Source organism: Strix aluco, chromosome 2, assembly GCF_031877795.1.
Source record: "Strix aluco isolate bStrAlu1 chromosome 2, bStrAlu1.hap1, whole genome shotgun sequence".
Taxonomy (NCBI): domain Eukaryota; kingdom Metazoa; phylum Chordata; class Aves; order Strigiformes; family Strigidae; genus Strix; species Strix aluco.
Window position 1 is genome coordinate 26,526,695 of NC_133932.1, and position 22,583 is coordinate 26,549,277.

At 40.0% G+C, this 22,583-nt stretch overlaps 2 protein-coding genes across 2 annotated transcripts in view; one reads left to right on the forward strand and one right to left on the reverse strand.

Moving 5' to 3' along the window:
- Positions 1–9,981, forward strand: part of LOC141918726 (multidrug resistance-associated protein 1-like) — a 42,760-nt gene extending 32,779 nt beyond the window's left edge. The window contains exons 21-28 of the mRNA XM_074813598.1: positions 685–884; positions 1,704–1,830; positions 3,225–3,326; positions 4,234–4,377; positions 5,042–5,200; positions 7,657–7,823; positions 8,838–9,032; positions 9,538–9,981. Coding sequence (XP_074669699.1) covers positions 685–884; positions 1,704–1,830; positions 3,225–3,326; positions 4,234–4,377; positions 5,042–5,200; positions 7,657–7,823; positions 8,838–9,032; positions 9,538–9,649 — 1,206 coding nt within the window. The 3' untranslated portion in view covers positions 9,650–9,981. The remainder of the gene's footprint in view (positions 1–684; positions 885–1,703; positions 1,831–3,224; positions 3,327–4,233; positions 4,378–5,041; positions 5,201–7,656; positions 7,824–8,837; positions 9,033–9,537) is intronic.
- A 3,408-nt stretch (positions 9,982–13,389) lies between these two features.
- Positions 13,390–21,851, reverse strand: HSPA13 (heat shock protein family A (Hsp70) member 13). Its single transcript, XM_074813606.1, has 5 exons — positions 21,792–21,851; positions 20,297–20,637; positions 19,164–19,377; positions 18,416–18,583; positions 13,390–16,844 (listed from the first exon to the last, which is right to left on the reverse strand). The coding sequence occupies exons 1-5, from the start codon at positions 21,814–21,816 to the stop codon at positions 16,174–16,176; spliced, it is 1,419 nt and encodes a 472-aa protein (XP_074669707.1). The 5' UTR covers positions 21,817–21,851; the 3' UTR covers positions 13,390–16,173.
- Between the last annotated feature and the right edge of the window lie 732 nt (positions 21,852–22,583).

The window sequence follows — 22,583 nt, forward strand, 5'->3', positions numbered from 1 at the left end:
ATATTATAGTGAAAGTTAAAAGTGGAAGGGTAACCCTGAAACAGCAGATGTAAAGTAGAATGATGCCTAAACTACCTGTGCTATTTTTTGTCTGGAGTGTCAGTTATGCTACTGAGAAACCAAAAAGTAATTTTGCAGAAAAACTAATGACTGCATCTTGATGCTCATAGCACGGTCTGTCATTAAAGACCTTAAAAGATTCTTAAAATAAGAATATAGAGGATAGAAAAGAGAGCCTGGATTCAGTCTCTGCTAAGGAATTTAAATACAGATGTCATTACATTGAAGAAATAAAGGCTGATTTTCATCTGAGAAAGAAGTGGGGCATTCTAATTTGAAAGTTTACATAGAAGTTTTAGTTAGTTGCTACACCCCTCTTGTAGCGCATTTTCTGTAGAATTTGGAAATAATGTTCACTTATTTTAACCTTGCCAGTAAGTTATATATTGCAGTTATGTCAGCATTACAATGTTGCTGTGTCCCAAAAGACAGATTGAGGTTTTTTTCTATACTGTTTGTTAATAGCTTTTTTCTGTGTAGACTCTTCCAACGTTTTCATATTCAAAATTTACAGGAATTACTTAATAGGTTACCTAACTAGAAATAAATATGGCAAATATTTCAAACAGTGAAAAGAAGCTGTAGCAACTTAAAATGTCTGGTTTGTCTGTACTTCCTTATTAGCGACACTACATAGCAAGTTCACGGCAAATTCGACGGCTAGCAGGAGCATCGCATTCTCCTGTGATCTCCCACTTCAGTGAGACTCTTGTAGGGCGATCAACAATTCGAGCGTTTGGCCACCAAGAGAGATTCATTAGAAAACATGAAGATGTTGTGTATGAGAACTTAGTTTACTTCTACAACAATGTCATCTCAAACAGGTACTTGACAGCAGTTCTGCATCTGTGACTGAGACCTTCTTCTGTAGAGTTCCACAACTAAGTGTTTACCTTTAGTCAGAGTAAACGCACTGAGAAACAGAAGGACAAGAACAATTTATCCACCTCTCTTTGTAATGAGTGCATACATTAAGCACTAAGATGATTTCTTCTTTATGTACCAGAAACTAGTAGGTTTATAGAAAATATGCGTATGCTGCCTGGGATAAGAATATTAAAAAAAAAAAAACAAACCCAAACTGATAAAATAAGTTTACCCATAGGTCATGAGTGTGGACTGTACTACATTTCAACTAACAGTTCGTCTTACAAGTTCATGAACAAATTGAATTTATATTTCAGTAGTTCATGTGGAAGTAACCTCGTGTCTGTACCTACACGCACCAGGTAGGTCTTGAGAGTGGAATCTTGGGTTTAAGGATGTAAGTCCATTTCCTCTCCTTCCTTCATGATTCAGTTCAGTTACAGGTAGAGATTAGTAAGGAGAAGATTTTCAGTTCTGGTTTGCAGTCGTATGCCTGAATCTTTTCCAGACATGAAAAGTAGGAAAGCAGTATGAGGAGTGAAGGGAGCCGTAGCCGGGAGTTGAGAGACCTGCATTTTGTTTTTAGCAATGCTACCAGTTCTAGATATATCATATTCCCTCCCCTGTCCATCTGTAAAATGGGAATTATAGTACTTATCTCTTTTGTAAAGTGGGTAAATTGCAATTACTAGCAAAAATATATTAGCAATATATTCACTCTACTATAAAAAATTTTGTAGGTAATTCACTTTTTTCTTTGCCTTGATTTACTACAGATGGCTATCTGTCAGACTTGAGTTTCTGGGAAATTTAATGGTGTTCTTTGCTGCGCTGTTTGTAGTACTGGCTGGAAATACAGTGAGTTCTTCTACAGTGGGTTTATCGATATCCTATGCTCTAAATGTAAGTAATGGTATAAATTTTTTGCTGCTACCACATTGCGTATGAAAAGAGAAAGATACATACAATGAAGTTGAGCAGGTGAATATACACGGTGGCACCAACAAAACTCAATCCCATGGGCAGAACAGTTTTCCTTTGAATTCCATTAATTTTGGGAAGCTTCACATTAATTATTTTCCACTTCTAAATTTAGATTAATAATTATTAAAACATACTTAAAAGTTAAGTTAATTAAACTAGGTATGGTTAATTTTCAAATGTTTTGTTAAACCAAATTAGAAGCCTAGTTGTGTACAACTATACTTCATATTTGATTTCTTGTTCTTGTTCACTTACTGAATGTTATGTAGGAATGTTTATGTAAAAGTTTGGTAAAATCATTCACTTTGGCATTGTCCTTGTAGAAGTAATATGTGAGAGCCACATTTGAAATGTGTCTTGAAGTAAGGTAAACTATATTGATAAGCTGCTAGTTGAAATAAATCTTAAGTATCACCTATAAACAAACTAAGAATCAAAGTTCCTTTAATCTTGTGACACTTAGGAGTCTACTGGTGTTCAGATTCTCACTGTGGTAAGTGCTTCAGAAACACAGCTGACAGATACTGATGAATAAAAATACAAAAAAATCAATAGATAATTACCTGTTATGGCATATCCACAGCACCCTCAACTCACAAGAGTTCCATTTTCTATTATTCAGAGATTGAACAATCTCCTTTATATCATCATATACTTGTTGGTGATGACATTCAAAGGTGCTGCACAGTTTTTCACCTTCATCTGATGTCAAATTGACACCATTCTTTATTTAGTTACACACAGCATCTCAGAAAGGTTGATTCTAAGAATTCTTTTGGCTGACTTTTTTCCTATAGAAGTGGGAATATGTAACCATGGAAGTGATACCAATTCTGTCTGCAGAAACATTCCCAGTGCTTGAAGATGACAAATTTGGCAGACATGGTAGACCAAATCTCCATTACAAATTCTCTGTTCTGTATTGCTAGCTTACTTTACCTAGGTAATCATGCAATAATGTACCAGCAATATGAGCCATATATGTTTTTCCTTTCAGCATGTCATACAATTACTGTACACTTTCTGTTGATCCTGAAGTAGTTTCAGATTTCGGGAGATGTTATGTTAGTGAAAATTACAATAGCCATTGAGCAGTCTGAAAGCAGACAAGAAGTGCTCAGAGGAACGCTGAGATCAGTGATTTTCTAAGTGATAGTTCATTTGGTGTGCCATCATTTTCTGTACACTTTTTCGCTTCTGTGATTAAAGATCCAGCTTATGAGATGATTAAATTCAGGGTAAGTTTTGAAATTGGTATGCTGTATTCTAGTAGAGTCAATTTTTTACGTTTTACAATGCAACTATTTCCCCAGATAATTCAGAGTCTAAATTTTTGGGTGCGTAAAGCATGTGAAATTGAGACCAATGCAGTTTCAATTGAAAGAGTTTGTGAATATGCAAAGATGGATAAAGAGGTGAGCATTTTTCTTAAATATTTAATTTATGTGCATAGAAAATGACTACCTTAGATTGACTTTAATACTGGTGAGTGGTAATAGCAGGTTTTAATTTGTTATTAAATACCTTTTTTTTTTTTTTTTTTTTACATTGAGAATAAAATGTAGCTTCTTCATTACATTTATAGTCATGCAGTTTTGTTCCTATTTTAACCAGTAAATTTCTTGGCATCCTTCATAGCAAAAGATTTTGTAGTAAGACTGATGAAGCTACAGGTGAACTCTTCATGCTATGTGCAACTAAGAGGAACATTTTAAGAGCAGAAGAGAGAAGGAGAGGTCTGTCAGACCCCTGACTGTTACTCACCTCATGTCTGGAGAGACATTTGTTTCAAACCAGTTTGCCTTGATTATGTGCTTTTCTGAAAGTAGTGCCCATGTCAAGGACGGAGGCATATGAGCCGTGGTCTGTCTCGGAAACAAGACTAACTTCCACTTCTTCATTCTCTTTTACCCTTCCACCATGTTTATGTTTCTTAACTTTTGTTCACATCTTTCTGTTCTCTCCTACTCCTTAAAGCAAAATGTTTCTCATAAAATATGTATTTTAAATATCTGGGAGGTTAGGCATCAGATTAAATTCTGGTCCTGTCAATTGATGGAACAGGTACGAGACTATTAGCAACTACCCAGTTAAACTGAGTTTACTTTTTTAAATCAGTGTATAAGATGTTGTTAAAAAAACCCACAGACCAAAACCCCTAAAAAACCCAGTTGGAATGGTAGGTTCTCTTCCCCTTATATTGCATTGGAATTTTCCTAAACCTGATGGGATTTTGAAGATATATATAATTTTCCTAATGTTTTTATTAACTTGTAACACTTTTACTGTCATATACTTTAATACCAATGGTTTTAATTCCAGGAACCGTGGATAATGCCAAAAAGACCACCAGCGGGGTGGCCCGATAAAGGAATAATAGAGTTTGTTAACTACAAGGCTCAGTACGGGAAGGATCTTGGTTTAGCCCTGAATGATGTCTCTTTTCAGACACAGAGCAAAGAGAAGGTACTGTATATAATAAGAAATAAATCAGAGGTATAAAATTCTGTTTCCCAACTTTCTACTTCAAAAAGATTTCATATGAGGAGACTCCAATACTAGATAGAGCCAGATAATGTTGAACAGGGAAGATGTTAAGTGGATAAGACATTAAAGAAAAGGCAAATGAGTAAAGGAAAAGTATTTTCTCTTGCTGTGTAGAAATTCTTATCTCTGTAAGAAATCAAGATAATGTTTTATGAATTTGGCAGTTTTAAGGAAGTTCAAAACTTGAAATTAAGCCTCTTGGACACTGTGCTGAATATTTCTGTAGGAAATACGCTGCCAGGTTAGTGCTAATCAACTTTGGGTTTGATATCAAGGAACAGCAAATGAGACCTAGGTTAGAGTCATTGGTCTGAGCTGAGGAGTGCTGCACAAAAGGGAAGGGAAATGGAAAGGATTCCCCCTGAACCAGGCATAGGCCATACAGCTCCTGAGGGAGAGCTGTGATTGAGTCACCTGTTGCAAAATTGAGTTTTAAACAGTTTTATCCACCTATGGGATTGCATGTTAGTGAAAGAAACTGAACTTTTGAACTGAAAGTTGAAACTGAATTCACTAATCATTTTTCATATAGAATGTGTAGCATGGAAAGTTACAGTCTTTACCAGAAAACTTTCTGTTTCAGGTTGGAATTGTTGGAAGAACAGGAGCTGGTAAATCAACACTCACAAATTGCTTGTTCAGAGTTCTAGAGGGATCTGAAGGCAAAATAATTATCGATGGAATTGATATATCAACTATCGGACTCCATGACCTACGTGGAAATCTTAACATTATTCCACAGGTGAGATGTGTTTTAGAGATAACTATTTTTTTTGACTAACACAAGACTTTTTTTTTGAGAAATTATAGCCCCAAAGTCCACAGGCTGCCAAGAGACAGAGGCATAAAACTCCAATAGAATTTTACTGATCTTTGAAAACAGGCTCTGTTATGGCCTATCAAGTTTTAGAATTGAATTTTTTAGAATCTTAGCTATTTGATTAGACAGTAATCTTCAGTACTGCTGGCATAATGCTATCCTGAAAAATGTCACAACCACATGTTGGCAGTTATATGGAAGAAGCCTCAAAACAGGGAGACCACAAGTATGATATTAGGTTTTATTATGCCAAGTTTAGTTTAACAGTCTTAGCTAGAATAACTCATGTTCTCCAGAATCTGTATGTGTATAGCTACATATGGTGTTTTCAAGTCCCACCTGAAGGCAAAAATATTTTAAAACAACTCTAATTATGTCTGAAGAATGTAGGGAATAAAGTGATGTATACACAAATCATGTAATATGTATTTAAATTAATCTGCTATGGTGTGTCATGTAAAGCTGTCCCTGCTTATTTCAGAACAGGGCAGGAGACTCAAGATTTGTTCACATATCATTAGGATTGTGTTCATGTTGGTAAACTGATTTACACGGAAATGCTCTAGTATAAAGTAAAACCTAGAACGCAAATGTAATGGTCACCTGAAGACTTGTGTGTTCCCTGAATGCCATTCATAAAACAATTTTTGTGCATGGGTGATGTTAACATCACTTATAAAAAGTTCTTCTGACACTTTCCAGAGGAAGGTCTATTTTTTTTCCTTAGCTTTTCTGGAACTTGAACTCTGGTAATATTTCCTCTGTGTGTCTACCGTAGACTGCATGGAGACGAGACTAATATTTAAACCAAAATAGCTTGGGTCTTTCCAAGAATGAACTGAATAGAAAAAAAAAAAAAGTATATATTCCTTCAAATCCTTGGCTGCTTTACCTTTGAGAAATATATTTGCTCAGGGGAATGATAAATTTACAGTTTTTGATATAACTTTTGGGTCAGAAATGACAATACTAAACCAAATTTGGTTATGCTGCAGGACTTCAAAACACAATTCATACATGCTTGGTTTTAACATTTATCTTGTTTTAAGCAGTTAATAGTCTACGAATCTGCACAACATCTGACAGTTGTAAATTACACAGTATTTTCTCAACTGCAGTTGAAGGTCTGATTTACTGTGGGTGGAGTATATTGGATCCACATCAAGGCAACTAAATTGAGAGAGGTACAGGAAAGTTCAGCGAACTAACAAGCTGGCATCAGTCAAGGAAACTAGAACTGGAAGGATGGAAAAATGGAGACTGGAGCTTGTAGAGAGTAGGTGGAGTCAGGAGTGTTGAACTCAGTAGGTTGGGAGAATGGAGCTGGATGAAGATAAAAGTCTGGGACAGAAAAAAGGGCATGGCAAGATACCAAAACTTTCAGGGTGCACATACTTTTTCAGATCAGTCAACTATATCTCATACAAACTGTTTTTAAAAATCCTATTAAAGTACAGATTTTCAAATTATTTAACAATGTTCTAATGCAAATAACATGAAGTTTAAATGAAGAATATGCATGAGATCTCATAACATTTCAACAGTCCTTTTTGGTCACCTAGCTACCTCAAAATTGTCACTGTTGTGCTTGCATGTAACTTGCTAGTGAATGTTGTTGGCCTTTTACAGTCTACCTATTGGGTCACAGCCACTGTGACTGCATAGTCAAGGTGTCTGTTCACTGCCTCTAAAATATCAGTTCCGTTTATAAATCTGTGCAGGTTTGTCAAGTTGCATGTTGTCAGGTACTGACTTCTTAAATTTGCCTTTTTAAGAAAAAGGCCTTTTTGTGTATCCAAAAAAAGTGTTTAGACTTTACTGAATACTTGTTTCTGCAGTTTTTAAGTGCTGGATGTGACCCATATGCATCCTGGCATGTACCAGTCTATGTGTACTTTTCTAGACATTTCCTGCTGTATTCAGTGCACAAAAGCTAGTGATACTCATTTATGCAATAATTGCTTTTGTTCTTATTGCTGAATATGTCACCATTCCTATAGGACATTAAGAATATTTGACTTATAGCCTTCTAATTTTTCTTAACAGTGCTCAGGAATGTAGTATCCAGTGCTTCACAAACCTGACACTAGTAATAATTCATATGTTGTTGCAGTTGCCAGGTGCTGGGCAGGTCTTTAGTCAGCCACAGAACCAATAGCACAGAGAATGCATATTTCACCTTAATGAAGACCTGAGCACACTGAGATCCCACGTGATTTTTGTCTTTTCATTCACCAGCTTCAAAATGTTACAATTTCCCTTGAAAACCTTCATTTCCAAAATTATTTGTCCCAGTTCCCTATGTTAATGTAAGAATATATGGCAGACTGCTTTGAGTTTGTGTTGGAATTGTGCGCTCACATTCTGCTGTTATTTAGGACCCCATTTTGTTTTCTGGGACACTGCAGTCAAATTTGGATCCCCTTGGAAAACACTCTGATCTTGAACTGTGGGAGGTACTGGAACTGTGTGACTTAAAGGATTTTGTCCAGTCGCTCCCAAAGAAGCTCCTTCATGAGATTTCAGAAGGTGGTGAAAATCTCAGGTACATAAACAAGAAAGTGCTATTGCAGTTACTTTCTGGTACTGTAAAACTATGTGTTCTTTCCAGAGAATTTCCTTCAGAAAGCATCAGTATAAAAATGACACTTCTCTCATCATTCTATGTAGATATATTCTGGTAGTACAAGTTTCTTTGAGGTGGCCAAGTGGTCACAACTGTGTAAAGTCCTATGGCCTGTGCTGTATGGGAAACCAAGGAAGAAGACTGTTTTCAGCTAAAGTATATGAATAGGTGTAAAGGAGTCAGAGGTGGGGGACAGCTCATGCACCACATAATTAGATTTGGATAGAAAAGTGCTCATTTATTTAAATTTTTAAAAGCCTGATGAAACGGAACAAAGAAAAAAAAAAAAAAAAGAAAAAACAAACCCAACAAACCCCACCAAACCTGGAAAGAAGGCAAAACTGCAGAGAGCTTATTCCTTTGCTTTATTTGCTTAGGCAAAGCAACTAAATTTTTTCTTATAAAACATTAACCCATAGTTATGTAAGGAGGGTGACACCTGAAATAAAAGGACTCTAAGATCTAGGAGACAAATACTGAAGCTTTTGGCAGCAGAGGGGCAGGTTTTCAATGGAATGTACTGAATATCAGCTTGAAGTTTTTTGACAGACCATTTTCAAGAGGCAGTTTCTAGAAGGCAGCTTACATACAGGAGTATCTAGACTTTTACACTGAACATTATAAAAATTGGTTTAGCATTCAATCTGGTTTATTCAGAGTCCCCATTATAATGTGAATATAGAAACTGAAGGCAAGACTAGGTTTACACTACAAAGTTCAGCCACAGGTGTTTGAGTCATACCTATTGGTATGCTGAGCAAGAAGAAATCAAAACTTCCAAAACAACGTGAACATATTTCACTAGTCTTTTCAGAAGTATAACGTGGTGTTAAGAACGATAGGACAGACAGGCTCCACAGTAATCACAGCTTTATATTGTTCTCCCCTTCCTCAATGTGCCTGACCTGACCTTCTCAAATGTATTTTTAACAGTGTTGGGCAGAGACAGCTGGTCTGTCTGGCCCGTGCTTTGCTACGAAAGACAAAAATCCTGGTCCTAGATGAGGCGACAGCTTCTGTTGACATGGAAACAGATAACCTGGTGCAGTCCACCATTAAGAGAGAGTTTCACAACTGCACAGTATTAACTATAGCCCACAGGTTACATACAGTCATGGATTCAGAGAGGTAAGTAAGTTTTGGTAAGCCATTTTAAAAATAAATGGCTTCCTTTAAATGCATCGGTTTTCAAACTTACTAAATTTTACACTCCAACACTTTTTACCTTAGTGTCTTTGTATCTGTACAATCCAAGGTATCACAAAAGCCTTGAGCATCAGTATTAATTAAATATCAATAACCTGTGTTCTGTTTTCCCCTTCTAATTACAGAATTAATTTACTATTTTTCCTTCTAAGGTACAGGTATAAGCTACTATTAAGACCACTTAATTCTGTAGAGTAAATGGACTGTATTGTAGCATTTTTACCAATTAAGCAAAAATGCCATTTTCAAAAGGCTTTTTTAAATATAGGAGTTCCTAGCTTTAGAAGCTAATGAATTACCTAGTGCGATGATATATGTCTTCTAAATAAGAGTTCCCATTATCCAGAGCTATCTGTATAGGGACTGGAAAATATTGTTGAAGAGCTGATTTTAATTCTTCTGTAATCTTTCTGCTTTTGCATTGTAGAGTGCTTGTTCTGGATGCAGGAAGGATTCTAGAATATGATACACCACATAATTTGTTACAGCGAAGAGGTGCCTTTTCTGAAATGATTGCAGAAGCTGGGATAAGGAGATAAAGAAAACTAATGAAGGAATTCTTAATGAAGACAAGAATTCCTTACTCCAGTAAACACTCAAGGGGTATCTGGCATTCCACATATATATATGGAATATTTTATTTATATTCCATATAAAATAACTAGCTTACTCAAAACCTCCTCACAGCATTGCTGTTTACTACAATCTATATGTATTGATCAGGTTTCTTAAAATAACTTTCTGATTTTATGCAAATCACTTACTTTGATCATATTGACACTGGAACAACATAATGAAGCGGTAATTTCATGGCATATTTTAACTGTTACACAAGTAAAGACTGATTGAAAAATAAATCTTGCTGCTCACACACTATTTTTAATTAAAAAAAAATACTTACGTTGCTCTGACATTATGCCCATTTAGTTAATACATTCTTATTATGATTGCAAATCCATAAAATACCAAATCTGCTTATTGTGTGGACATACAGGCAGATGTCACTTGGTGCTGATTTTTAGGGCATGCATATTGGCATCTATACTTAGGTAATTTTTGAGGCTATAAACTTGCCACATAGTTAATTTTTCATTTTGACCTTGTGATTTCTGAATAACTGAAAAATTATTTCAAATAACTGAAAATCATGTCTTTTGTATCTAATTGAGCATTACAGAATCACATTGTGAAAGAATCCCAGGAAAATGAAGTCAGGTGCATGATCTCTTTGCTAGCAGATTTTAATGCAAACCTCAGTACTAATTACAGCAGCAGGACAAGTTACGTGCATTTATTGAAAGTTTCAGTTAAACATGCCTATGCTTCTGTAGGCCACATAAATATTAATTTTCATTTTTATTACAGTTCTTAAAACTCTTCAAATTTAATACCAACTCAGTCACTGCAATCTTCAGAAACTAAGAGAAGATCCCCATTAATTGCTTTTAAAAAAATAAAAAAAAAACAAAGTACATGAATAAAGTTTCAGGCTACAGTCCTGTTATATTGCTCTAATATTGACACCTGGTTAATATCAAGTAAGATCTTAATTTCTTTTCTGATAGCAAGCAAACCATATTTGCTGTTTTAGAAAGGTGGTGAGAAGTGATGGAGGCTCTCTGAAGAGAGTTCCTCAAAGATGTGATTCTACTGCAGTGAATGATTCCTCTACCCTTTCCTGAAGGTAAAAAAGAAAGCCTGTCTTCCTACATTAAGAACAGAGTGCTATCTAGTTTAACTAAATATACTATCACTTGCACAAAACTGTTAGAAGCTTATAATTATTTTAGACTAAGAACAACCCTGCCCAAGTAACTATTGCCTTCTGAAAGTCCTGGAGAGACTGGTGTGACAGAATGTTTCTCAGGAGAGAGAACACCTTTTGGCTTTTCATCTCTGTTTTCCTCTTCTTTCCCCCAAGTGAGGCCAACAGTACCTTCCCAACAGAGCAGAACCTTCTCATGCCAACATTTACCTGCCTCGCACCATTCAAAGTGCCACAGGCAGGCTCATCTGGGGCTCCCCTTCCCTCAACCTTGTCCCCATCCCTTCCCCACCTTCATGCTCCTTTCCAAGCCCACCCTTACCTGGAAGTCTTGCAGAGGAACTGGAAAGGACTGAAGTGAGTGCCATTCCTAAACTGATTAATAAGTTTTAGGTGCAAGGCTAGGGGAGGTGGACTTTGGTACCTCAGAGACCAACCCTTTTTGCAAGGTCCAGAGAAAACAATCATCTGAGGAATGGCATCAGTGCATGGTAATTTTTACTTTTTTTTTTTTTTTTAAATTTATGGGGAGGAGGGTTTTCTGTGCTTACTGGTGGGCTGACATAGTCTTACAGCTTCAGATTACCTTCAGACCACAGTTGGGAAAAGCTGCAGGTTGAATAATTGCGAAGTCTGAGAGAAAAGAAAATGATGGACTAGTATCAAAAAAGCCAAAGAGCCATTCCTTCTCTTTTCAGCGTATGTATATATATATGTAGTCCTCACATACAGGTCTACTTTGAAAAAGGAGATGCAGTGGAGGCAGAAGTAGCATGGTATGTTCCAATGTTTTCATGCAGCAGTAGCTTACCAAAGTAAACCATCCAAAAAATGTAGGGCAGGCAGGAAAAGGCAATTCTGCAGTAAGAACATCACCCAGGGTCTGCAACCTCCACTCTCCTCAGACACCTGATGTCAAAGACACTCACTGTAATAAACAAAGAGGGAACACTTGGCTGCCTCAAGTTCAATGTTAATTGAGGCTTTGCAGTACCCAACGAACCCACCAAACACGGTGGCACCAGCGGGCTCCCTTGACAGCACCAACGAAGCCATGTCAACGGCCTGCTCAGCACATACCTCACCTCTCTTGCACTTTCTCCTCCAAAAAGCAACTCTCCTATGCCTTTAGGGCATTTGGGGATCAGGTCCCAGCCTCATCCTGTGGGGCTACTCATACGCACCCACCACCCCTGAAAGGCTCTGCCCCACATGGGCCACTAACTGCTGAGACTCCCCAGAAGGTCCTTGGGGCTTTTCTCCCAGGGCCTTCTGCCTGGGCAGATGACCTTCACTTGGTTGGAGACAGTATGAGGGACCCAACTGTTCATCCCTTTGAGGAGCTACTGCTCGGCCTCCTTTTCCAGCTAAGCTGCTTGGGTTAGGGAAAGGAAGGGTGAGACAGCCAGGGTATGAGGGCATAGCCTAAAGTGATAGTGAGGCTCAGAAGGGCACCAGGACTCTTTTTCCTTTTCACGGGGAGAAACATGGAGCAGAACCTGCCCCTGGTCTGCTTCAACTTCCTTCTCTACCACATTCAAAAATCCCAGAGGCACCATCTTCTCCGGTGCCACTTCCCCCAGCCCTGCTTCTAGCCCTTGTTCTTCACTTTCCTGGCAGTATCACAGGAAAAACCTGGAAAGAAGTTGAGGGGAAACTCACAGGAACATACACATTTCTGCCTTATGCCTGCCATAGCTGACTGCTGTCTGGTGGGGGAAGGTTGGAAGGTTATCATCACAGCTTTTGCACAGGGGAAGCAAGAGGCTTGCAAATGCTCTGTAGCATTTTCTCTGGCTGTTTCTGGGCAGAAGTCATCCATGAAAGTTTTGGACAGACTAAAAGATTCATATATGAAACACCATCATTGTTCAGGCTCTCTAGACCTTACATTTCCCAGCCCGAATCCCAAGATGACACACATGTAGAAGCCATCTCACAGCTGGAAATACTGACAATTTGGAACCTACTAAGTCAAGCTTCCCTACCTGCAACTTTTCAAACATCACATTTGCTCATATTCTGCATGAACCTGTCCCCAGCCTTCACCCTGCACATGCTGGGAACCATTCCCCACATCCATCCTCCCTCTGGCTGTTGACCAACGCAGGGAAGGGTCTGTTCCTGCCCCCCATCCTGTGATCCAGCAGGCAGGGCACAAGTAGCTTAAACGTAAGAGTGCTCCCACTGGCAAGAGGAGCAAGGAGTTTGTCACCCCCTGAGCCCAGTGCTTCCTCCTTCCTCCCCGTCATTCCTTGCTTTTCTTTGTATCAACCTGCACTTTTCTTCTTGGTTCCATTCTTCCACCCCAAAGTGCAGCCTGAGGAGAAAGGGTTTTTTCCCCTCCCACCCCAGTTCCTAACGCTCCTCTGTGCCACTCCCCAGAGAATATCTGTCACTCCAGGGTATAGCAACCCCTTGGCAAATTGAGGGATTACAACGTCATCCTCTAACCTCTAAAAGAAGTCAAGTGCTGTTACAGTATTGCCCTGAGAAATTGAAACAAGACATATCCAAGGGTCAGAAATTGCTTTTAATAAAAACATTCTAAAAGGTTATTTATAAAATGCATTTCATCATTTGCACTTGGAAACAATTCAGGAACATACAATTGGTGAGACATACTTTCAGAATTTCAACTCACAAAACAGGCTTTAGCAGTATAAATTTGTTACACACCGAACACCACAGGCAACCATACTCAGATTTCAAGGATTATTTGCAGAAAGATTTCAGCCTTCAAATATCAATTTGTTTAAAGAGAGACTTCTGGTAAGCAGCACATGCGCATACCTGGAAATATCCACTTAGTACAGTGGACTCATCTTTAAAATTCAAGGGTTTGTGCCAAAATACAGTATTAAAATCAAAAAAGATACAAAATAAATAACTTGATTGCAGAATTCAGAAAAGTTATTTAATAAATAAGGATGCATTGTGAGATATCTAATGTACAGTAGCTTCTCAAAAAAAAAAATCTGTATAGAAATCTGAATAAATACCCTCTTGTGAATTTTTATTTTTAAACAAGTAAACAACTCACCCTTCCCTTACAATTCCCAGATTAACACTGACGGAGATTTAACTCCTTCAGAGTGAAGGAGTATGCAAAAGAAAAAAAAGTTCTTCATTTATTTGCATTGAGAGTTAAACAGTTACAAGTTATGCCCACACTCCTACCTAACTTGTCCCAAAATTGCAAAAAGTTTCTGATAGTTTAACTTCACTGTGATCTGCTTATTTTACACAGTGCATTAAAAAAAAAAAAAAAAAGACTGAAGACCTACTGTAACTCCAGTAGAGTTTGAGATGAATTTACAGCAGGGCAGAAGGAAAGGCCGCAATGACTCCAAAGACATTGGAATATGCTGAATTAAATAGATACTTTTATCTGCAAAGCAAAGGCCCCAGATAGCAACTGCGTACAAGAACTGTACTGTATATTGGCATTCATCCATGACTTCACTGAAGAGGCACTTCTTTCAACACAGGAGTTTTAGTTACTGAAAGTTCCATACAGACTTAGACAGGGTCACTTTCAAAGAGGTACAAAGGAAAAAAAAAAAAAAATCCTCAAATAAAAAATCACTTTGGTTTTCAACTCAGGGAAATTAAACAGATGTTAGCAGTATTTTGGGAATCTTCTGTGAAGTTAAACAATGCTGATGGAATGTTTGTGTGCAACTGTGATTCAATTTAAGAGGTTTTTAATTGGATTACTTCAAAGATATGTTTAGACAATAGCTATGCAAACAGCTGAATCAGCACAGCTGATTTATGGCAGTGCCATAAATCAGGCCTACTGCCAGGAGAATAATAAACCTATTTTAATATAGTCATAGGTTAGACAATAAATCTAAGCCCCACATATTATCTTGGCAAGCTTAATACAAACAAAATTATTCTGGAGAACATAAGAAAATGCTCAGAACCACCTGTTACTACAGCTTACCTGATTAAGACTAGCTTGATGGATGTTGAAGCCAGTCTTACCTGAATGAAGTGTTTTCATCATAGGAAGTTCTACACAGATAAAAGAATTCAACTGGCCTTTAAATATTAAACTCTCTAAAGAGAGCAGAACTGTCACCAGGGTTTTTTTTTTCAGATTATTACTTTTTTTCTTCTCATGCATTTGCTAGATAGCTGTGTGGCAAACTATTTGCCTAAAATAAAGTCCTAAAATGTGCCATCTCAAATCCTGTGTAACACACACTGCTTCCTCCCCAAAATAACAGCTACAGTCTCTGATCTATGTTGTTTAGCGTGGGGATATGAGAAAACTTAAACCAGAGATACAAGCCAAAAAGTACAAAACAGTTGGGTGAATTTTCATTTACTAGGACTATGGGAACTAGACTTCATCCAGGCAGTCCCTTCTGTCCCACACTTTCTCCCTGAGAACAGTACAGTCTGGGGTACTCCAGGGGAAAGACATCACACACTTGTAGATGTGCAACAATGAAAATCGTGTTGGTCAAATTCAAGGGAAGATATACAGGTGTAGCTTTAAGATACATAAAATTACTGCAGTTTTCAAAGAAGGCAGGGGGAGGTATAAATAGTCAGGGATATGCCCTTGTTCTCTGTGGAGAACATCAGTGGTATGACAGCAGCACCTGTACATGAACCATCAAAGCCAGATCAGGAAGTAAGCCCTTGGAGACACACTAAGTAACTACATTTTAGGATGGTTCGGCTGAAATATGAGACAATTTTTCATATCGCCTCAGTAATACCTTTATGCTGTTATGAACAGCAGAAGAATCACATGAACGCGTAAGTCTCATTCAAGCTGCAACATGCCTTTTAGAAAGGTGCTTAAATGCTCAAATGACTCAATTTAATAAATAAATTTAAGCTCAACACTGCTAGTGCTAAGTGCATTAACACTGCTTCACATTCTTTCAAAGTAAATATATTGGACCTGGGAACACCTACAGTACCATACCACAGTATCTCTAACCTTTGGTCACACTCCCATTGTATTTTAAACATACACCTCTTCAGGATCTGCTAATAAAATTTAGCAAGAAAACGTGGGTGTGTCATCACGAGCATTTTCACCCAATATCCAATGTACAAGCAAATACAGGACACCTCAGAACTTCAGAAATCACTCGTACCTTTAAAGTAACATCTAGCTTTAACACACTTAGGTGTCCGGTAACACCTAACTGGAGTAGATAAAACATTAATATAATACGGCTAAGATTAGGCTCCCCTGCCGGACAGGTAAGTATGCACCATCAGAGTACACTTTTGGAGAGATGGAATGCAACAGGCAAGAATTTATTTTCAGTTAAAATTAGTCTTCCGTAAATGCTTATTAGGAATTTCTATAGCACTGACTTGAAGAGGCCAGGACCCACCAACAATCCCTGCTTGGATAGCTACGCCCATTACAACTGCTAGATCCGGATCTACAGAGGTGTTAGGTTCCTTTCCAAAGAAATCCTGAATAACTTTACGTATTTGAGGAATCCGGGTGGAACCTCCAACTAAGACAATTTCATCCACTTCTGCTTTATGTAGGTGGCCTTCCTTCAACACTTGTTCAATGGGCACAAGAATCTTCTCAAAAAGGTCCTCATTTAACATCTCAAAAAGCTTCCTAGATATTTCCATTTCAAACACAACTTTGATAAAGTTGTTCTCTACTTTTGAAGTGTCTTCAAGATTTTTCAGATCTTTTGGTTTTTGTGAAAGCTTGCCTGTCAGCACAGTCTTTGTTTCTACCTCACTTTCCGGAAGTTCTTCTGTAAGCTTCCTTTCTGGCATAGTCAATAACACCCTTAGCGTAGCTGCCTCATGAACAGTCAGGTTTAACTTAACTGCCTCCACAGCCTGTCTGAGGCGATGTATTTCTTCTTTTCTTGTTGGCAGAGAACCATATGTTTGATGGAGCTGATCATATAAATACAGCATCAACCTCTGATTAAAATCCTGTCCTCCAAGTTTGTTGTTACCTGAAACATCAGAACAGAAGGCATCAGACACATCACCTCCAAAGCTTCAGAAAGCAGCACGCATCTTCTCCTTTACTGGCAGATGTGCTCAAGGGCCAGAGCAATGATATCAGGACTACAAGTACAGCACAAGAGCTCACAGAGCTGCGAAAACAGGCGTAATTGTTGTCCACTGAAGAACACACGATGGATAGTAGTTTCTAGATTTTTATTTAGCAACTATTTTAGAATCTACCCCCTCGATGTTTTTCCCCTGGAACTGCTCTGCTACACAGTAACAAAAAAGCAGTGGTTGTTAACTCAGAGGTATTCTCTATAGAAGAAAGCACATAACAATAAATTTCTAGCTGGAACCCTACACTGAAGTGCAATCTTTCACAGCAAATTGTTTTTCCAGCTAAAATTCCCAGTTTCAAATTTCTCTCTCTGCCCAGAATGGATTTTTCTCTTAGCACTTCCACAATACAGCTTTACTGTGATTATTGTTTTAGCAGTTTCAAGTTATTCAATGTCTTCATGCACCCACATGAAAAACTACATGCTACTGAAGTATATGTATACACACTGCCAAAAGCAGAAGAAAGTGATAAAACGTAAGCAGTGCGTTTCAAGTTCTATTAACGGGTATATCTTATATTAGCCTTCAGAGAGAGAGAGAAAGAAAAAAGTGTATAAACAATTTCCACTGAAAGATTATTCTTGCACCATGTTTGCAAAACCTTTCAAATGATTGTTCATGCTTTCCATTCAACAGAGTTAAAAAAAAACGGTCTGCAGATTTTCATCTGTGTGGAACAATACTCTCAAAGTTTCCACCATTTTGTTTCGACTGAAAACAGGAATTCACTTAGTGGACCTCTACCTAAATAAATCAAAATGAATCTGCTGATTATTTCTTGCTGTTCCACTCTTACTGGACTGAGCAGCAGCTCACATCAAAACTTGTTCACCGAAGGCAATGCAGACAGTTAGCATGGCATCCCAGACCTGTCTGAATCCCGGTCATCTGAAAAGCAGTTGTGTATTCACTAGTTTTACCAAACATCGCTGCCAGAACTCTTTGCCAAGTGATGAATCACTCTGGCACATACGTATCAGAAAACTTACTTCTGGGTTAGCAGCATGCACACTCCCAAACCCTGCCCTACTGAGCTGGAGCCAAACACAAGGCGAGGGTGCTCTAAAGCACTGGCCAGTGATTTGCCAGTATTTCCAGTATGGACAAAGGTAACAGATTTGTACTACCCACAGTTCCCGAAAGTGCAGTCAAAGTAATTGTAATACCCACCAGCACTTTACTAGTGGGCACAAAAGTTAATAGCCATGGATAAAATGAAACCACAGCTTACTCCTTTGAGTCAGCCAAAACCTGTGAATTTATCTCAATCGTTGGAAGCCAGTCACAAACCTAATTTTGCATGAAAGGCAGCTGAGAACACGTTTGGAGAACACTTTGTGACAAGGCTGGTATGTTTTAAAGAGCCCCTCTAGTGGTGACATTAGGTGCACCTTTCCTTCCCCCCCCCGCCCCCCCCCCCCAACTCCCTGAGAAAGTAAAGCATTTTTCTCACCTGCCATGGCCCGTGTGAGGAACATCCCTCCCTGCTTGTTCAACAGAGACACATCCAAAGTTCCTCCACCCAGATCCACCACCAGAACATTAAACACATCAGCTTTGTGGAGTCCATAAGCCATAGCTGCAGCTGTGGGTTCATTGATTACTCGCAAAATTTTTAGCCCTATAAAGAGCAAAGATACCCAGCAACAGTCAGATACACTACAGAAAACTGCAATTCATATCATGATGACATTTGCCATTTCATTTTTTTTAACCAAACTTGCCTTAAGTTAAATGCCAGATCTAAAGGAAATAATTTTCTAAGCAATAATACTCAATGAACTCTTCTCCTTATTTAAGCCTAAAGTAGTACTACTTCAGCATCAGGGTGAAGTCATGAACCATGATTTGCCCAAACACATTTCTTCCAGAGAAACCTTGCCAAGGAGACTTATTTCACATGTTCTATTTCTGTTTAAATTATTGTCCAAGGGTGCTCTGGATAGTCTATTTGGAGATTACCAAGACATTACTCCCTCAAGTAAAACTTACTACTTCTAGCTATATATGGCATTAGTCAGCTGCACCTGTCAGTACCTAAGAGTTCTCTGTTGTTCCTCACAATTCTTAGTGGTCTGTAAGAAACGAAAATCTATTCAGAAGTTCTCTATCATTGATTCTATATCCACCCCAAAGACATCACTGTTAGTGAAACAGACCTGAAGGTTTCATAGAAAAATGCTGGAATAAAGAGACATCACCTGCAAGGTTAGCTGCCTTAATGGTACAATTCCGTTGCCTCTCATCAAACTCTGCTGGCACAGAGATGACTGCCTTCGAAATGGGCATGCCAAGATCGTCCTCTGCCATTCTCTTCAATTTCAGTAGCAGCTGAGAGCCAATATGCTCTGGAGTGATGCGAAAGGTTTCGTTAATTGTCACAGAAAATTCAGCTGATCCATTGTTGTTGAAAATCTAGGAAGAAAAAGCAACACAACCCACAGGTGGGAAGTCTTTTTCTTTTGTTCTCCCACCCTTCTCCCACCAAATGTTTTATTTGCATATAGTCTGTTTCTCCTGGAAAAATATGAATGTGCTTTTGCCGCTTCTTCAATCACCTTTATTCCTTGACTACGAGTATTATGCAAAACATGCCACTTAAGGGGTCTGAGTATTATCCAAAGTAGTGACAACCACTGTGCCCGGGTGAGACATTAAAAAAATAAGACCTAGCAACCATGTAATCAACTTCAACATTCAAAGATAAAAGTACTGCTTTTTATTCTAAAGGTTTACCCTACTGATAAAGCCTCCTGTAGGTTCTTCTTTCTGAAAGGAAGCAAACTGATTGGTATTGGAACAGCTTCTCTTGACAAGTAAAGAGCTCAAAAACTGTTTGTAGTACCTGAAAATCTGTCTCTTTTCAGCAAATACTGCACCATGCTAAATCAACACAGTACTTTTTTTCAAAAGCAGCTTTCAAGATCTGCTGCTGGTCAAATAAGCACTAGAAAAGCACTAAGGAAAAAAATGCACTGGGACAGACAAGACATGACTTTTTTTTTTTAATCTCAGGGAAAAAGTGAAGTTTCAGAAAGCACAGTTAGAATTTCAAGTTGAAATTTATACTTTAAGAGAACGTGCTGGAAGGTTACCCAGAAACACACTTCACAGTAGAGGACAGGGTCCTCTAGAAAAGTCATTATCGGCTCTCTCGCAGAAGTAGGCAACTTCCACAACTGTTTCCTCCTCCCCTCTCTGGATACCTCTTACAGTGTTCAGGCATATCAGATTGATCCAAATGACTCAAGGTCAGACAAGTTGGTCACCTACTAGCTATTTCAAGCGTCTGTAGCTTACTGCTTGGACAGAACTGAAGAAGATGGTTACTTACCTTAAAGGGATACCTGCTACTTTCGCTTTTCAGTTCTTCTGAAGTGAAGATTTTCCCAATGAATCTTTTCGCATCATATATGGTGTTCTGAGGATTTGAATCAGCCAGTTCTAGGCCATCATATCCTACATACACACCTCTCTCCGTGAGAGAAACTATACTTGGTATGCTCTTGTGCCCACTTTCATCTGCAATAACCTTCACCTCCCCTGTTCCAGGAAGAAAGACACCAACAGAGCAGTAAGTTGTGCCAAGGTCAATCCCAATTACTTTCGGTGTAGGCATTGGTAAATATTGCTGTGCTAGATAGCCAGCTAACAAGAGAGCCAGAATAGCTGAACCTGAAACACAGATTTTTTAAAAAGAGGGTTAGAGTATCTACTGCTGTAAACTTAGAAGTCAATGCAAATTACACAGTATTATGCATTACCCCTCAGGCAGTTTTATTTCATGCTCTGAAGCCTATTCCAGCTACCTGATTAGTTTTCAACTTCTTCAAAGATCACCACCAAGTTCAGGTCCCTTATTTCAAGAAAAAGTGGTCAGAAGAGTCAAAAATCTTAGTCATTAAAATCAAAACTGATTTAGAAAAGCCCAAGAGGTACAGCAAAGCCAAAAATATCACTACGCTGTAATGATTTTTTTTTCTCTCTGCAAGGTACTTCAAGAATATAGGCTAATTAGTATTTTAGGGGAATTGCCTACGAATGACCCGTAAGGGACATCTAGTTAACGAGGCCACACAAAATCATAGCGAAATGACAAATTCCCAATTCAAACATCTCCTCCAACTTCACTGGAAGTCTAGAAATAAGGAGATGCCAACCCATGCTAACTCCTCCTATTTCAGTCATAGCTCCCAAAAAGCACCTTCCCACACCTGAGTCTTTTCGATGCCTTGACATCAAGGGGCAGAGTAGCTTAAATGCTGAGTAGGTTTTGTTTTTGTTTTTTTTTTAATTTTACATATAATCGACAAAGCAAGAAACCAAAAATCTAATAAACAACGCCTCAGAGGAGATAAAAAAGCACCACCAAACAAACAAAATCTCAAGAATAAAACTAAATAGCTTAAATATCACAGTGGATAAGCTCTTTTTCCCAGCAGGAAAGCTGTGCTTCAAACAGACCAGTGAGAAAGCACAGGTTTACTTTTGGCTATGAATCCTCCAAGACCTTTCTCAGCACCAAGCCACTGAGCCCTTCGGCTTTCCAAACGGAGAGCACACCCGCACCATCCTGAAAAGCCCGTCCGGGGCAATAACGCCGGCAGAAAGAGCCCCAACCACCACGCAGCCGCGCTCAGCGCCCACCGCTTGAGGCAGGGTGACGAGAGGCGCCTGGGCCCTGCCCGGCGGAGGCCGCCACACCGGGGGCGGGAGCTCCCGGGGGCTCCCCAGCGCTCCGCCGGCCCCACCGCCGCCCACCCCCCGGGCACCGTCCCTTCAGCAGCCCGAGGGGCGGACCAGGACCCCGGGCCGCCGCCCGCGCTCACCCAGCACCGCCATCTGCCCGGCCATCGCCACCCGCCGGCTCCAGCGGCAACCGCCACCGCCGTCTGCTGACGGCTCCTTCCGGGCCGGGGCGGGGCGGGGCGAGGCGGGCCACGCGGCACGCCGGGACCGGTAGTACGCGCGTCCCACCCGCCCCGCCCACGCTGCTGTCCTGTGGAGGGGAGAAAACCACAACTCCCAGCGGGCACAGGGGCGCGGCTACTTCCGGCGGGCAGCAGCCAATGGGTTGAGAGAGGAGGGGCGGGGCAGGCCTGCGAGCGAGGGTGCGCGTCCCCCCCTCTCGGCGCATGCGCCGACGGGGCCCGGCCGGGCCGCGGTGCCTGCTGGGAGCGGTAGTTGGGTTGGTGGCGGCGCGGCCGCGGCCGCCATCGCCGTGGCAGCGGCTGAGTGCCCTGGGCGGGAACGCCGCCCAGCTTCCCGCCCGCCTCCAGCGCCCTCCTCCTCCGGGACAGGGGCAGGGGCAAGGGCAAGGGCAAGGGCAAGGGCAGGGGCAAGCTGCGGTGCCGGGCAGGGACGTGGCGCGGGGACCTGACCCGGGCAGCCGCCGCCGCCGCCGCCGCCGCCGTGAGGCGTTAGAGACCGCAGATCTGGCACTGCCGAACCGGCGCACGTTGAAACTGCTAGGCCTTTAAAAAGAATTGTAACCGTTATTATTTCTTTTTTGTTGTTATCGTTGGCATTCGCGTCGCAGCCTTTCGCTAAGGCAAGGTGGGCAGCTGCCCTGCCCGGCCCGGGGCGGAAACGAACAGCAAAGTCACGGCTGCGGCCGCCGC